The sequence below is a fragment of the Drosophila santomea genome, chromosome 2R (assembly GCF_016746245.2).
Source record: "Drosophila santomea strain STO CAGO 1482 chromosome 2R, Prin_Dsan_1.1, whole genome shotgun sequence".
In the NCBI taxonomy this organism is placed as follows: Eukaryota; Metazoa; Arthropoda; class Insecta; order Diptera; family Drosophilidae; genus Drosophila; species Drosophila santomea.
In genome coordinates, this window is record NC_053017.2 from 21293360 (window position 1) to 21310552 (window position 17193).

The following is a 17193-nucleotide window of genomic DNA, read 5'->3' on the forward strand; positions in this document are numbered from 1 at the left end:
TATCGAAAAATTGTAACAATAAGAACCGCACGCATTTCATTTCGACTGGATCTATACATACATCTATTTATTTACCCTGGTAACGTCGCTTGGAAACGGAGTAAACAGCGCCTTGAAGATACTTTACCTATCTTTCTACAATCGTAACGTAAAATCAAATGCATCCGAAAGATTGACCAACACTACGACTCGGTGGTTTCTCCCCACTTTTGTTATTTCAAGCGTGGCGAGTTGTACGTTCTATTACCTTGGATGGCTTAGACATTTTGTGGGCGAAGCAGATCCGATCCAAGCTCCGGAAAATACTCGAAATACGTGTGAAAAACTATAGAGATCCTCGGCAACTGCTCCATTCATGAATTCGGAATCGAGGGACCTGGATTTGGGAAAGGTGCGAGTGCCGATCCGCCATTGAAGATGGCTCTGTTTATTTTGAACACGCAAGCAACTTTTGGTGGCCAGCAAACAAAAGAGTCTAAACATATGCATCTGGGTTGATCCGATCCGAATGACATGTACACATTTACCCCATTGATTGATCATTTTCTCTGCCACAGGGCGATGTAGAAAGGCCGCACTTCGAGGCGGTTACCACACTGTCGGACTCGCAGGCGATTCGGAGCGTCGACTTTCATCCGAATGGAAAGTTGTACGCGGTGGGCTCCAACTCGAAGACCTTCCGCATCTGCCAGTACCCCGCGCTCTCCAAGCTGAGGTAATTAAATTGATTAAGTAGCTTGCCCATCTCAAACGTGTCTCCCCTTAAATTCCATGCAGACATGGACACCAGACGGCAGTGTATCCCCCATCCGTTCTCTGCAAGCGCACGAAGCACCATCGGGGATCCATATACTGCACCTGCTGGTCGCGGGATGGGGAGCTCATTGCCACCGGATCGAACGACAAGACCATCAAGTACATGCGCTTCAACAACGACACCAACCAGCTGGTGGGCCACGAGATGGAGCTGAACATGCACGACGGCACCGTGCGGGACATGTGCTTCCTGGACGACTCGTCCACCAAGTCCAGGCTGCTGGCGAGTGGCGGCGCCGGGGACTGCAAGATCTACATCACAGACTGCGGATCCGGCACTCCCTTCCAGGCCTACAGTGGTCACACTGGCCACATCCTGTCCCTCTACAGCTGGAACAACGCGATGTTCGTGTCGGGATCCCAGGTGGGTCTGCAGCAGATCTTTTCCAGCCGCGCTATAACCATTTACGATTCTCTGTTTCAGGATCAAACGATACGCTTCTGGGATCTGCGAGTGAACGTCTCTGTGAACACCCTGGATAGCGATCGGAAAGATGGCGGTCTGGAGAGCTCCGCTGTAACCGCGGTCTGTGTGGATCCCACGGGCAGGCTCCTGGTCTCTGGGCACGCCGATAGCTCCTGTACGCTGTACGACATCCGGGGCAACCGGCCCATTCAGCGGTTCTATCCCCACACCGCCGAAATAAGGTAGTAACTTTGAGATACCCTCACCCACTTGGCTAACCTTCCACTTCCTCAAAGGTGCGTCCGATTCTCCCCATCCGCCTACTACATGCTGACGTGCAGCTACGACAATTCGATCCGGCTGACGGATCTGCAGGGCGACCTGGCCCACGAGCTGTCCTCCGTGGTGGTGGCGGAGCACAAGGACAAGGCCATCACCATCCGGTGGCATCCGACCGAGTTCTCGTTCATCTCCACGTCGGCGGACAAGACGGCCACCCTGTGGGCTCTACCTCCCTCGTAGGAGGAAGGCTCCATGTGGCCTAGTGGTCCAGTGGTCCAGTGACGGCTTTAACTTCGTTGTCGATATTGTATTTCCGCAGAATAGTCCAGACTGATCTAATTTATTAAATAAACAAACCCGACCGCAAGTGAAAGAGACCCGTTCTAATTTATATATTTGGTATATATTTATTTAAATCCGTTCTTACTAACCCACAGTTCCATTAATATTTTACTTTCTAAGGCAAATAAATTGATTTATGTTGGATTTAATGTTGCAGTTGCAAGTAACAGGGCTGGCTTAGCGATTAATACACGAATGATAAAGGCAGAAAAATTTGTCCTCCTTCACATTCACTTTCACATTCGTATCGGCTTTGGTGGTCCAAACCTCTACATCCTGTCGACGACGACATCAGGAACTACAATTTCGGGGGCGAATACGCATTATTACCGGGTATTCTCGATCTGGAGGGGTTAACCAACGCAAGAGCAAACCAAAACTCGTGGGTGGGATGGCGATGGAGTGGCACTGGGTACCACTGGGTTAAGCGGGCGGCATCTTCCGAAACTCTGGAATTTGGCAGCGTCGGTGGGATCGTACTTACAGCCTAGAGGATTGGAGTTTCGGGTTGATACTGTGGGTTGGGTGTGTGGTGCTACTTGGATTGTGGGGGAATTGTGGAGGTAATTGGATAATTGAGTAGAGTACACAGGCCGGGTTCGGATTTCTTGTTTTATTGTTTCGTTTACGTTTAGATATCTTACATGCTGAATTTCAAAACTGTGTGTTCTCGGTTATGCCGGCGAGTGCGACGATAATGTACTAGACCATAATGTACAGCAATTGTTCTTTTCTACATTCGCATCGACTTGGCGCACCCGGACATAATGTAATAACTGCACGTACTTTTCTAAAGCAGGGATGGATTCAATTTGTGTTATGGTAACTAATCGGGGTCCAGTTAATGAAATCTGGGGTTGACTGTATAAAATAAAACAATAGTTCATTGAGAGATGGTAGGTAGGTAGCTGGGTAGTTGGAAACGAAAAGGTCGTCGGCCAAGAAGGATTCAGGTGCACCAACGGGTCACGTGCATCGTGCAAGCAAACGGAATTAAGAAATATGAACTGGGAGCAGCGAACATAAGCGTCGGGACATGGGGATTCTGGGAGCCCAGTCGTCCGGTTTCGTAGAGCCAGCACGGTTTAGTTCTGCATAATTTATTTCTTTAATGTTAGGTGTAGGTAATTTTTGTTTAATCAATTCACAGCGTCTCTAATTGTATAACAGAGTAAATTATGTATAATGTTAATTTAAGTAGGTATTCTATAGAATGGTAGAAGGATTACTTAACTCCTTACAACTGAGACTGCAATAAGTTACACATGTTCTTTCAATAAGTCCCCAATATTTTCTATTCGGCTACTCAGATACTCAGATGCATTTTGCATTATGTACGATTGCCAGAGTCCTGATCCTAATCATTTGCTCATAGATGTACATACAATACAATACAAATGGAAACGGACACCGAGACGCTGCTGTGGCGCCCAGTTTTGGGGAGCTAACTGCGTGCCGAGTCATTATCTACTTAATATCTTGTGCTCAAAAAATTCTTACAATAATGGAATGAATGAACCAATATTTGCATTCGGTAAATACTCGTGGGGGATTCAATTACGTTAAACAAACCCAGGGAAAGGATAGGATAGATACCACTCTTAAAACATTAGGACGCTCGGTTGGAATCTTTTAAACATCAACGTACAGATTCGACTTGGAAAGGTTATTGGTATTGGTTCTACTTAATGGGATTAAACAAGAATTGTTCGTGAACATTCGTCGATTGTAATGTTTTGTTCTTCTGCATGGTTAAGCCTACACTTTAGTATTCCAGTTACTAAACACAGAGACGAAATGGTTAAGTTACAAAAATTTGGTTTAATACAAACAGCCATCTCATTTCCAGAGACTTGGATTTCCCTACACGGTTCTCATTTGGCAACCCGGTGAAATTAAATGACGAAAACTAACTAATGCGATTGAATGTGCCGGTGTGGAACTTTCTTATGTATATAGAGCATTGTATGTACAAAAAGCAATCCTGCTAAATTTAATAATATACAAACACAGATATCTATGTAGGGTATACGCGTGTTAGATAAATCGTTAGCTCATAGAAAATATTGATCATTTAACGCTGTTTGTTCAAAGCCAAAAGCCAGGAGCGAGTCAGTCGGCCCATCTTTTGGTGCCACCAGTCAATTCTGTGACACCGGGTGGAAATCAGTAGTATTTGGGAACAAACTTCATGGGGTTAAAGTCGTTACGTTAGATGTATATAATTGTGGGTTCTTGTTTCTGTTTATATTTAGTAACATTTTATACTAGAAATTAGAATAATGAAGTTGGGCTTATGGATTATAATTATATTCTTAAAGCATCATAGCGTACAGCAGGCCAAAGAAGACAGCCCACATTAACACAATCCCATGCATCTTATATATAGGACTCTCACCATCTGCGATTTTTCTAGCAACAAACTTCAATGTCTCATCTAATAAAACTACAGGAATTGAGAATTTCATCACAGTTATCCATTCTTCTGCAGACAACGGTGTCACTTGGAAGACGGTCTGTAAGTAAAACGGGTGGCTGGGTTAGTTTCCGAGGCGCAGAAGGGCCTATAATCGCTCGATACTTACGGAGAGGACATCGACGTAAAGAATAACAAAGTGAAGAGTGAAGGAGAGTGCCATTGATCCAATCAGCCACAGGTTGCACCATGGGGGCATGGTAATCAGCGACTGGTTCTCAGACAAGCTGTCAAACAAAGGCGTTCGGTTCGTATCTATCGTGTTCATCAATCGTTATCTCACTCACCTGTTCATTGCGTTCAACATTTCGATTGTCACCAGCACGGACAAAGCCATGGTCATCGCATGGGGGTCGCTGAAGATCTTGCAGTCAACGCCCTTGAACTCGTCGCCACCGCCCAAGCAGGACAGATGGTGAGTCAGCTGCCAGTAGGACAGTTTTGGTCCCTCATCGGAGAACACGAACCACCAGGCGGCGGCACCGACGGTGGCAGCGCCGACATAGAATCCAATAGCCATGTAACTAAAATGCAAATGAGGCCAAGTTAATACCGATTAAAGGATGTGTGCTTTTGCGTAACCCACCGGAAGAACAACCATCCGGAAATGAGACCCTCATCGGCCTTCCTGGGGGGCTTCTCCATGATATCCAGATCAGGGGGGTTGAAGCCCAGAGCGGTGGCTGGGAGACCATCAGTAACCTGTGACCACGTAACAATTACTAACCACCCCAAATGGTAAATACGCCATTAGGACATACCAAGTTGACCCAGAGCAGCTGGACGGGAATCAGAGCCTCGGGCAGGCCAAGGGCAGCAGTAAGGAAGATGGAGACGACCTCACCAATGTTCGAGGAGATGAGGTAGCGGATGAACTGTTTCATGTTGTTGTAAATAGCGCGACCTTCTTCAACGGCAGACACGATGGAGGAGAAGTTGTCATCAGCCAGCACCATTTCGGCGGCAGACTTGGCAACAGCGGTACCAGAGCCCATGGCAATACCGATCTCAGCCTTCTTCAGGGCGGGGGCGTCGTTCACACCATCACCAGTCATAGCGGAGATTTCGTTCATGCTCTGCAGGAACTCAACAATCTTGGACTTGTGCTGGGGCTCCACACGGGAGAAGAGGCGGGAACGGGCAACGGCAGCCTTCTGTTCGGTGGGGGAGAGGTCGTCGAACTCGCGACCAGAGTAGGACTTGCCAGTGGTGTCCTCGTCCTCGGAGAACACACCGATCCTGCGGCAGATAGCCTCGGCAGTGGCCTTGTTGTCGCCAGTGATCACAATAACACGAATACCGGCGGCACGGCAGCGCACAATGGAATCGAAAACTTCCTTACGGGGGGGATCCAACATGCCCACAACACCAACGAAGGTCAGGTTCACCTCATACTGGTAGAACTTGGTGGAGTCACCCAGATCCATCTCATCGGGCTTCATTGGGCTATCGGCAACGGCCAGAGCCAGGCAGCGAAGGGTGTCGCGTCCAGTACCGTACTGGCCGGTCAGGGCGAGGATCTTGGCCTTCAGGGCAGAGGTCAGAGGAACCTTGCTGGTGCCAACGCGGGCGTGTGTGCAGCGCTCCAGAACACCCTCGGGGGCGCCCTTCACGAACAACTTGGGGCCAGTGCCCAGACGGGAGGCCTTCAGGGGGGTGCAGTACGAGGACATGGATTTACGATCGCGAGAGAACTCCAGGGTGAATTCCTTCTTCCACTTGGTCTCGATCTCACCGCGGCAGGCGATGGCAGCCGAGCGGCGGTCCAGGCCAGACTTGTTCACGCTGAAGCTGTTCAGTTTCTCGGCCAACACAATCAGGGCGGTCTCAGTGGCTTCGCCGACCTTCTCGAAGGCCTGCTTGAATTCATTGTAATCAATAGCGGAGTCGTTGCACATGATGCAGATGGTGGACAGTTCCTGCAGGGTATCGTAGTCGGCAGCCTTGATGCGCTGACCGCCAAGGAAGACCTCACCGATGGGCTCGTAGGTGGAGCCGGTCATCTCGAATTCCAGGAAGCTGCTGTCGTTGCCTTCAACCTTGTCGAAGATGAACATGCGGGAGACGGACATCTGGTTGGTGGTGAGTGTGCCGGTCTTATCAGAGCAGATGACAGATGTGCAGCCCAGGGTTTCCACGGAGGGCAGGGAGCGGACGATGGCATTCTTCTTGGCCATACGGCGGGTGCCCAGAGCCAAACAGGTGGTGATGACGGCGGGCAGACCCTCGGGAATGGCAGCCACAGCCAGAGCGACGGCGATCTTGAAGTAGTAGATGGCACCCTTGATCCAGGAGCCTCCGTGAGCGGGGTCGTTGAAGTGGCCGATGTTGATGGCCCAGACGGCCACGCAAATGACGGAGATGACCTTGGACAGCTGCTCACCGAACTCGTCCAGTTTCTGCTGCAGGGGGGTCTTGATCTCCTCGGTCTCGGACATCTCGGTACGGATCTTGCCGATGGCGGTGCTCAGGCCAGTGCCGATGACGACGCCGCGGGCCTTGCCGGCGGCAACGTTGGTGCCGGAGAACAGGATGTTCTTCTTGTCCTGGTTGACGGCGCGGGGATCGGGGATGGCATCGGTGTGCTTGATGACGGAGACCGACTCACCGGTGAGGATGGACTGATCGATCCTAAGAGTGGTCGAGTAGATGTGGGTGATACGGATATCGGCGGGGATCTTGTCACCGACAGACACCTCCACCAGATCACCGGGCACGATCTCTTTCGCGCGCACCTTCTGGATGCCGGACTTGTCCTGTCGCACCACCTTGCCCATCTCAGGCTCGTACTCCTTGAGGGCCTCAATGGCCGACTCGGCGTTACGCTCCTGCCATACTCCCACCACGGCGTTGGCTATCAGGATAAGTAAAATAACTAGGGGCTCTACAAATGCAGTGAACGTTTCCTCGTGTTCCTCAAACAGGGCGAGAACCTAGGGATTGCAGATGGGAAGAGAGTGGTCGTAACTAAGTTTAGGGGTGGGTTTTCTTTTTGCTGCTCCACTTACAAATGAGATGATGGCTGCCAACAGCAGAATCTTCACCAGCAGATCGTCGAACTGCTCCAAGACCAGCTGCCAGATGCTCTTTCCTGTGGAATACAATGGTTATTATAATAAATGCATACAGTGACGAAGGGGCAAGGGCAGGGGATCTGCTCGGGTTGTGTTCGCACCTTCCTCGGTCGGCAACTCTGTAACGATAAGAAAACAAACACGTCAGTCGATTTGGTCTCGGAATGCGGCGGGGGATTACGCGCGACTCTCACCATTGGGTCCGTATTTCTTCTGGTTAGCCTTGATCTGGTCGAGGGTTAAGCCGCGCTCGGGGTCCGTTCCGAAGAAAGTGAGGGACTGTTCGACGGTTTTCGAGTGACCGTCTTCCATCTTGATTCGTTATCCTCTTCGTTCAGTGGCCTGCGTCCAGTTTCCGGGCGATTCAGTTGGCGATTTGAAAGTAGACACAAGGCAAGGGGCTCATTTTAATTCTCTGGCAGGGCTATTTTGCTGTATTCTAGGCTCTATTCAACGACTGACTGGAATAGCAAGTGTGTATGCACGTATGTTTGCACACACATATGTACATAGGTACATCTGTGCTGGCATGTACGTTTGCAGTTAAAACTACCTCATTAGGTTCTGAATAAGTGGTCGTACATGTGCATGTGCACGGTACTCGGCTCACGGGTACTTTCCAACATACGCACATACACAGGTGCTACATGCTAATTCCCCGATTTCGGTCACTTCTGATCGGGCCCGAACTGGACACTATAGTCGCGCAGTTATCGCGCCAACTAGGGATCGGACTGTGAGGATCAGGTCGGAGAATATGCTGGAATATTGCTTTACTATGATGGTCTGGTTGGGAGCTGTTACCCTGGCCAAATCGCTCCGCTTATGAGATTCACACACGTGTCACTTCGCACAACAGACGCAGTTCTCGATTTTCTATTCACAGTTTCTGCGGGGGATTGGGGGATCTGGTCCGTGATCCGGGTGCTCTGCTCCTACGTTAACCTCGCTAAACGACGCACTGCGTGTGTTAAGTACTTTTTTCCACTGACTCTCTATATAATATAACCCATGGCGCTTTTTTCTGAATATGTGTGCTGATAACTATTGCACTAAGTACCAAGCCGCGATTTACTGCCTATCGCCGTTCTGTCTCACTATGACACGACATTATTCGCACAAAACAGGGCTGACTGAAAACGTATATCGTGCCAGTTACGTTATTTGTGCAGAGCTTTCTCTTTATCTAACTTTTAACCATTCGTAATTCCTGGAGTTATTGGTTTATCCTACCTTTTCGCTTAACTTCAACTGACGCGTTCAATTTGTGCTACTTAACTGCGATAGCCGGCGTTATCGATAACTGGGAGTCTTAACTGCGATGGTTAACTGTTGAGTTTCCGTGTTCAATAATACCGATAGCTGAGGTGGGAAAGGAATTTAAATTGTTGCCGCAATTAATACACCCTAACAACTAATCCCTGATATACAACTGAAAAGTTTCTTTGTTAGAAAATACCTCTACCGTTAAAAAGTCAAGTTGTAATTGCGTGCGAAAACCGAATGTTTTTACTGCTTTCTCTGGTGTAAATCGAACTGAAATCCTTATCACGAATGGTTAAACTTATTAATACATTGCCATATTTCCACTTAGCGAGCGACAGAGACAGCCGCACTGTTTCGGCCACACAACAAGCAACACTATTCTTTTCGCGCATTTTGTGCTCAAATTAATGAGATCGAGATCAAGAGCCCGCAATAAATAGATCTGGGTGCCAGGTATTCGCCAGCAGCGACATTTTTAAATTTTAATTTTAATCTTTTTCGCGACCAGACACTAGAATCAGGCCATACGGGGAATTTTGAACGGCAGCCAACTCGCATAATACTTGAATATTACGCTGGGGACGCTGGGGCATAATTACATACGTAACTTCTGATAACTAGGCTCCTAGAGTTGGCCGCCTTCAAATGGCGTTACTCTGTTTTTGAAAAACTGTCAAGCAATGTGCTCGAAAACTACTTATATTTTGGGCACAGAGACGTGTGTTTCGAAAACATCATCATGCATATAGCCTATATACCTCTAATGAACACATGTGTGTGTGCATTATGGAGCAAAAAATCGCCTCTGTCCGAGAGATGGGCTAAAAATAGCGTCCTAGCACCCGAAAAATACAGCTCAATTTTGAACATTCGTAGATATAAAGATATAGAGATATGTACTACTAGGACCACATAAATAAGTTTGAGTACATATACAGAGAGACCATCGTAGGGAGGTTATATGTACGATTTAACGGCTCATGATATTGCGAGCAGAGATATCTCTGTTCCACGCTAATGGATGTCGACACTTATGCGATACGCTTCCCACGTCCCCGAATCCGAATCCGAATCCAAATCCGAATTTCCGATTGACATGTCCACCGAAGGGGTTGTATAATAGCTGGGTGGGTTCAAAGAAAGCTGTTTGGGGCATGCTCCTGGGATAAATGTACTTCTAACTATCCGATATGAAACTTTTCAGTGTTTTTAGGGATTTCCTACAACTGCAAGGCAGTTACAGTCACTAACCGAAGTAACCACCATTAAACTACGAATGTGAGCAGTTGAGGGGTTCTAGAGGTGGTGTTCTAGAGCCTTTTACATGGGCTACAGGTGCAGTACAAGTCATGGATCATTCGAATTCGGGTACGAATAATCCCAACGGTTGCGGTTGCGATTGCATAACCAGATTTTCAATCACAGATACATAGAGCTCGGGCACTTGGAAAACTTTACATCTGTGTCGGATCGGAACGGATCGGATCGAATCTATTCGTGGAGTGCTCACGTATTGGTGACATTCAAATTTTCGATTCTATCCGGAGGCGGAGGTCGAGGTCACCGAATCGTCGCCCTTACGGATATTGCATATGTAGATAGATAGATTGAACTACGAGTTTTGGACTCTCGGGGTGGCAGGTAAACTGGGGGCAAGAACACTTTGAGTTTGAGTTTGAAGCACGGTTTTCGAGTGTAAGCATGTTCGTATGTAGATATGTAGGCATTTCAATAACTTTTGGTTTCCAATTTTTGGTTTTTTCTTTAAAGCGCGCGTTGAATATTTTGATATTTTCAGGGGTTTATTTGGTTTACCCAATGGATTTGGCAGTTTGGAGTAAATCACTGGCGTATTCGCTTTGGAGTTGTTGCAAAAAATCAACAAAACTTACAATTATTATTCCTAGCAAAAATTCCGTTATTATATAATAATTTATTTCAGTCGGAAGACCAAGAGCTAACACAAAGATCGCGCTATTATAACGATCAACGGCAACTGAACGCAAGGAGAACGCTGCTCGATGAGAGTGTCTATTTGAATTACAAAATTCATATATTTTGGCAAAATTCCCAAAACTACATACACTCTCTATTTTGGCCCGGGAAAATACTTTTAGCACGCACAAACTTTCGAGCACTTACCACCTATCCTATCCTATCGTCTCCAATGCGATCCGAATTCGAATGGTGGCGGTTCAGATCTGCTCGTGCAGCTCGTTCGTACCTCGCCGAGGCAGACTTCTCCCCTTAGAGATATATGTGACTAGGTAGGTATAGGTGGGAATACCATGGGCACACGAGCACGGGCATCATCCATCCACACACGTATGTATGTACATATGCATGTGCCCGATCTTCTTGGATCCGCGGGAGCGCACGGCCACGAAAGTCTAGAGCAATGGCAATGTGGCGAGATCACTTCGGCATGTGCCTGTGCCTTTGCCTGGGAGTGTGAGTGCAGACGTAGTTCGGGAAATGCACGTGTGTTTGTCTAATATTTAGAAATCGGTATTTTTAAAACAATCTGGGGAAATTATGCTGGGTTGTGTGGAAGGGTTTGTCACTCAAAGGTGTTTCTACCTTGGCTGCGAACTGCTTCAAGTGGGCCATATTTAGGGTCCTTTTGAATGGGTTTTGGGAAATGTTGGCACCTGGCTATGCTTACTCCATTCCACGTTCACTAGTTTAGAATATATCATAGTTATCCCTAGCTGCCCTTTAAATATTTTACTTGTCCTTGTCCACATACCACTCCTGAATTACCTTCTCAGCCTCAGTACTTATTTCCAATGCCCAACCTAGTCGAACTGGGATCCAGCCACAAGGGGAATGGAAATGGAAAGAGCATCACCCAGTCGGCCTACGAATCCCTCATTCTTTCTTTGGCTTTTCTGCCTTTTTCCCCAATTTCAGCAGAGACTGGCAGCCGTCGACTATTTTTATTTATAGGCTTGTAATGCCCCTACGGACTCGGACTCTCAGATCTTGGCAAGAGCGCTCTCCGCACACGTTTCTGCCGTATGATATCCGCCATCCGCAATCCGCCTTGTGCAGCAGCTATTACGACTTTTCACAGAGACCCATAAATATGCATTTGGCTACTATTTTACCTCTATATGTCTAGGCCAGAACTTTTATAAGCTACCTATGTGTATATTTAAAAATGTTGATAAATGACAATGCAGCCAGAAATTGTGATTTATTTTGGTACCAGCAAATCTGGGTTTGGTGCGGTTGTCAACCGCTGGATATCGTATATATAAGAACGCGCTAATTGATAATGTTAAATGGCCACTGAATCCTTTTGATAATTCAGGATTTCAACAAGAAGTACAACGGTAGCTTTCCTTATCAAAATGCTCGGGGTAATCATATAATAAAAACCAAAATACTATGCATTATAATAATAATATACGTTATAATAATAACAATATTCACATGCTTTGTAATTGTTGCCTTTTATTACATAATGCAAGTTCAGCCAATGAGATCCAAGGTAATTTTCTGCTCTAGCCAATCTTCCTTGATTAAAATGGTTAAAAGTGAATATCCTACATAAACTGAAATACATTTAGCTCATCAAAGCAAAACACACCTATGCTGCTGTTGTTATTACACAACCATTTGCCAATTATTCATTTTTTCATAATTTCAAATTGCGTAATAACAAAGAGAAGACATCGCCACCCTTAACATCAGATCAATCTACTAGCCAGTTCCTGCAAAAACCTCTACGCCACAAAAGCATTTGGGTCCCAAAATAGAGCAACCACTGAAAGTTATCACATACATTACTATTTACTTGCGTTAACAATTAGTATATTTTAATTGAAAACTAAATATGTACATATTTCAAAGTCAGCTCTTGAAACCATTTACGTTTTGGTGGAGAAAAGGTAGGAATCTTTTTTGCCCGAGGTCAATTTCACAGCATTCTCGCTACCCACAATGTTACTTAAGCTTAGCAGATCGTATTTGGTGTACAGGATACTGACGGACATTGCGTCCCCGAATCCATCGCGCGGATTCTGATTCGACTCTAGCATCAGATTGATCATCTCGGAATAGAAGTGCGGAAAATTGGGCGGCTGGTACATGATCAAGTTCCGGATGCCCTTAATCCGGGTGCGCCGGAAAAAGTGTGCTCTTTCCGAGTACAATAGAACAGACGCTCCGCTGTGGAAGAATATATCTCTCGCCCGGGAAATCTTTTCTTTCTTGGTATACTCATTTATCTGCACAAAGCTGACCATTTCGGTTTTGAAATGGTTGCGTATCCGTACGTAGTCAAAGTAGCTGGGCACGTAGAGCATGCAGTGCGAGAAGCCGGGCTTACTGAATTGGGGCATAATATTCTTTACAAAGTACTGGAAGCGGTCGTCGAAAGTCGACTCAACACTGGAGCAATTTATTAGGCGGAAGACCTGCTGTATTGGGGTCAGAACGTTCCTGATGTCTCCGTGCTCGACGAGGTTCGAGACTCGCGCCTTTCCTTGGTAGTTGTTGCACTTGCTGTTTATCACGGCTCGGAACTCCGGCAGCTCGTGGGACGAGAAGAACAGGGTTTGGCGGTAGAAGCTTGATGCTCCACTCAGGCACCAAGTTCGTACCCTCTGGCAATTTGTATCGGGCAGTTTCTGTGGCTGCAGGTGAAGGTGGTCCAGGGAGTGCAGGAGGTTCTCCCAGTTCTGCGCCAGGAACAATTCGGCCTGGTCCATTATCAGCAGTTCAATGGAGTTCAAAAAGTCAAAATCGCTCTCCTTGTCTGTTACCAGCATTCTCAGTCCCAAGGGAGACGCGATCAACATGTCCGATGAGTTCATATCGGAGAACAGGGACATGGTTTTCTTGGTAAAACGAATACCTAGTTTGAAGTTGTCATCTGTGTTGCCACTGAACGTCTGCTCATAGTCCACCGGCTTTGGGTTGGTTTTCGGGAAGTATATCGTATTCCCGGAGTAATCTGCCAGAAAGCGTTCATAGTTCGCGATCGAGGTTTTCCTGGCCTGATCTGTAAAGGACAATGACTGGTTATACAGTGTTTCTGCTGTCAACGGCTGCACTTACCATCCTGACTGCCAAAGAGTAGATCGCCGATTATATTAACAATCTTTAGAGCCGATTCCCTAAAGGGCACTACAAAGACCACCTTCATTCGCTTAAGTCCTTGGTCCCTGAAGCTCTCTGGTATAGAGACTTCGTTGGGCGACACTTTTTGTGTCTTGGCCAGCGCCGAAACCTTTTCGTTATTGCGCAATATCAGGGATCTGACTTTCAGCATGTGATTCAGGGCGTGCAGACAGTATACATAGCGAATATCCTCGGCGTTACCATGTGTTCGGTGGGGAAAGTATACATCCTGGTAGTTATTGGCGATGTAAAAGAGTTGGGACTGCAGGGCGGTGAGTGGCAGCTTGGCGTTCCCACAAATGGACGCCTTTACCTCCAACTTTTGGAGATCTCCCGAACTTGCAATGTCCTTGGGCTCCCTGCAGTCGGGCTCCTTGAAGTCGTCAACCAGTCGTGGTATATCGAACCTTACATTCCCCAAAGCTGACCAGTTGCTCTTGATAGTTTTAATGTCCTTTCTCGCAATCAAATCGTTGATATTGTCCGTGGACAGCTCGAAATCGAAGCGTTTAGAAAACGAATTGTATGTTTCCAAGTCGGCACTTAAGTTTACGGAACGCTTTTCCTTTTTGGGTTTGCTCTTCCTGGGCACGGCAATAAAGTGATCCTCTTCCTCCTCCGCTTTTGAGCTTAGAATGTCACCTGAAAACGATATTCTTAGTTAAAGGGAGTTACATTTTTTGACCATTAGGATGGTTACTTGTGGGTATGTTATTAAAACCAGTTACGAGCTGTTCGTAGAACCCAGTCTCGTCCACATCGTCCTGGATCTCCGGCAGCAGCTCTGCCACGGGCTCATATTCCTGTTTCGGGGCTGTGGGCATACGTTCCCTGCGGTGGGACTCCTCCATTTGCTTGCTCCTCTGGATGAAGCTGTAGTTCTTCGAGAATCTCTCATTTCGGCGGGCGGGAGTTGGTTTCTTGTAGGGTTTCGCCCTGTTCTTCGAGTGTTTTTGTTTCATTTTAAACTGTTTGTTACTAGTATCTTTCGCACACACGTGTGGATCAACTAACATATGGTTTGATTGAGGCGTCCGATAGACCTATCGATAGCTCGCACAGATTGCGTGTGGTGAATTGCCAGCAAAAAAGCCGTTAAATTCATTTAAAATATACGTACTTCTTTATTTTCATAATCCCATTATTGACTTTTAAGATATCACATAAAAAGCCAAGAAATCCCTGTAGATGACAAACGATTAATTAATTTCCAGTTAATCCCGTCAGGTGACCAATGATGCAATGATTTTCAGGAGTTATTTTAACAAACTATTCACATAATTGTTGTAGTAATCATCATGTCTGTTTAATTTACAGGAATCCCCCTAATACCGATTCCCAATCCCAAGTTGGGGCTCTTTGGTATTTTTCCAGAGCCGGACGGTATAAATTGCCGCTCCAATGGCGGTCTTATTGCACTGAAGTTGGGAAATGGGAAGTGATCGCACGGCGAAAAAGCAAAAGATGTCGGTACTACAAGAACTTAAGAAAATCACCACAATTGTGGCTGACACCGGCGACTTTGAAGGTAAGTGCGCACCCATGGGAAAAGATATATCTTTAAGCAAGATGAGTCCGATTTTAAAGCGAACGTAAGCTTGTCTGAGAACTGGAAGTCTAGAAATGCAAACGCATGCTCGTATGCTTGTGGATCTGATCTCGGAGACAAATAAACAATTATATATACATACATTCCCGGTCCGAAGATACATGGGATACATGGATTTATCCAAAAGATAAACATTACCGATGGGCCATCATATCTGAATCTGTCGTATCTGCCGCAGTGAAGATCAAATAAAAGTGAAAAGCAAAGCCGAGCTGACTTTAGTTTGACCTTAGGTGCTTACGTGTGTTAGAAATGTGACCGCTATAGTAAAGTATACTATAGAGTGTCAGGGAGATAAGGTTTCGGATCGGAGTGCCAAACCTGCTCAGACATCTGAAAAGTTCGAAGATATTTTCGGTCGCGCGATTGAAAAATGAAAGTCGCTCAACAGGTTTCGAGGTCTTTCTAGAATTCGCAATGTAATTTGGCCCCGCACTTATGCAAATACTTTACCTATTGCTCCCAGCCATCAACATCTACAAGCCCACGGATGCCACCACCAATCCCTCCCTCATCTTGTCCGCCTCATCCATGGAGCGGTACCAGCCGCTGGTCCAAAAGGCGGTGGAGTACGCCAAGGGCAAGAAGGGGTAAGCGGTTCACTTGGGTGTTTGGCACACAAAGCTACATAGCTACATATAATACGTTCGGTTCCAGCTCCGTGAGTGAGCAGGTGGCCGAAGCCATGGACTACCTGTGCGTGCTGTTCGGAACGGAAATCCTGAAGGTTGTCCCCGGTCGCGTGTCCACCGAGATCGATGCCCGCCTGTCCTTCGATACCAAGAAGAGCGTGGAGAAGGCCCTCAAGCTGATCGCCCTGTACAAATCCCTGGGCGTCGACAAGGAGCGCATCCTGATCAAGCTGGCCTCCACCTGGGAGGGCATCAAGGCGGCCGAGATCCTGGAGAACGAGCACGGTGTGCACTGCAACCTGACGCTCCTCTTCTCGTTCGCACAGGCCGTGGCCTGCGCCGAAGCCGGCGTGACCCTCATCTCGCCGTTTGTGGGCCGCATCCTGGACTGGTACGTGGCCAACACGGAGACCAAGAAGTTTGAGGCCCTCAAGGATCCGGGCGTCATCTCCGTGACCAACATCTACAACTACTACAAGAAGTTCGGCTACAAGACCCTGGTCATGGGCGCCTCCTTCCGCAACGTGGGCGAAATCAAGGCCCTGGCTGGCTGCGATCTGCTCACCATCAGCCCATCGCTGCTCAAGGAGCTGGAGAACGAGACCGAGTCGGTGGTCACCTACCTGTCCGTGAGCAACGCCAAGCTCCAGGACATCGAGAAGATCACCGTCGACGAGAGCCGGTTCCGCTGGCTGCTCAACGAGGACGCCATGGCCACCGACAAACTGTCCGAGGGCATCAGGAAGTTCGCCGTGGATACTGTTAAGCTGGAGAATTTGATTAAGACCTATCTTAAGTAGATGTTCCTCTGGATCCGCTAGCAGGTGGAGGATGAATACATTCGTTTCTTAAAAGACAATGATTTTATACTTTAATAAACAATACACTTAAAACAGATGACTAGTTTCACTTGAGAGTAATGGAAAATATTTGTGATAGATATATGTGTCATATATTTGCATGTTTACTCGTTGCAGATAGGGATGCAAACAGTGAATGCTAAAAGGTTAACAAAATAAACAAAATATGCAAATTATATCACAGATAAAGATACGTTTGATAACTTATCAAAAAAACTTCAAACTGCGTTTCTACACGCCCGTGTAAAATAAGAATGTAAGCCTGTAGAGAAGGCTGCCCATGTAAAGTATCGGACCGAT

General features: G+C 46.9%; 4 protein-coding genes across 9 annotated transcripts; 2 read left to right on the top strand and 2 right to left on the bottom strand.

Moving 5' to 3' along the window:
* Window positions 1-202: 202 nt before the first annotated feature.
* On the top strand, window positions 203-2053 carry LOC120445947 (WD repeat-containing protein 47). Its single transcript, XM_039626627.2, has 5 exons — window positions 203-391; window positions 558-715; window positions 778-1180; window positions 1241-1464; window positions 1519-2053. Exons 1-5 carry the CDS (start codon window positions 356-358, stop codon window positions 1742-1744), a joined length of 1047 nt encoding a protein of 348 aa, XP_039482561.1. The 5' UTR covers window positions 203-355; the 3' UTR covers window positions 1745-2053.
* LOC120445945 (calcium-transporting ATPase sarcoplasmic/endoplasmic reticulum type) lies at window positions 1886-10938 on the bottom strand. 5 transcript variants are annotated; one of them, XM_039626625.2, is made up of 10 exons: window positions 10555-10702; window positions 7591-7738; window positions 7498-7515; window positions 7331-7413; window positions 5084-7255; window positions 4909-5024; window positions 4610-4846; window positions 4432-4549; window positions 4245-4362; window positions 1886-2144 (listed from the first exon to the last, which is right to left on the bottom strand). In XM_039626625.2, exons 2-10 carry the CDS (start codon window positions 7706-7708, stop codon window positions 2116-2118), a joined length of 3009 nt encoding a protein of 1002 aa, XP_039482559.1. In that variant the 5' UTR covers window positions 7709-7738; window positions 10555-10702; the 3' UTR covers window positions 1886-2115. The 5 variants fall into 5 exon arrangements, with proteins under 5 accessions (XP_039482559.1, XP_039482560.1, XP_039482557.1 ...); XM_039626626.2 differs by lacking the exon at window positions 1886-2144 and adding an exon at window positions 2445-2707; XM_039626623.1 differs by lacking the exons at window positions 1886-2144; window positions 10555-10702 and adding an exon at window positions 10805-10938 and having other exon boundaries at window positions 4044-4362.
* Window positions 10939-12435: 1497 nt separating this feature from the next.
* On the bottom strand, window positions 12436-15041 carry LOC120445418 (U3 small nucleolar RNA-associated protein 25 homolog). 2 transcript variants are annotated; one of them, XM_039625834.2, is made up of 4 exons: window positions 14913-15041; window positions 14493-14835; window positions 13730-14434; window positions 12436-13673 (listed from the first exon to the last, which is right to left on the bottom strand). In XM_039625834.2, the coding sequence occupies exons 2-4, from the start codon at window positions 14806-14808 to the stop codon at window positions 12538-12540; spliced, it is 2157 nt and encodes a 718-aa protein (XP_039481768.1). In that variant the 5' UTR covers window positions 14809-14835; window positions 14913-15041; the 3' UTR covers window positions 12436-12537. The 2 variants fall into 2 exon arrangements, with proteins under 2 accessions (XP_039481768.1, XP_043861762.1); XM_044005827.1 differs by lacking the exon at window positions 14913-15041 and having other exon boundaries at window positions 14493-14839.
* Window positions 15042-15167: 126 nt separating this feature from the next.
* Window positions 15168-16928, top strand: LOC120445419 (probable transaldolase). Its single transcript, XM_039625835.2, has 3 exons — window positions 15168-15320; window positions 15868-15991; window positions 16059-16928. Exons 1-3 carry the CDS (start codon window positions 15224-15226, stop codon window positions 16831-16833), a joined length of 996 nt encoding a protein of 331 aa, XP_039481769.1. The 5' UTR covers window positions 15168-15223; the 3' UTR covers window positions 16834-16928.
* The last annotated feature ends 265 nt before the right edge of the window (window positions 16929-17193 follow it).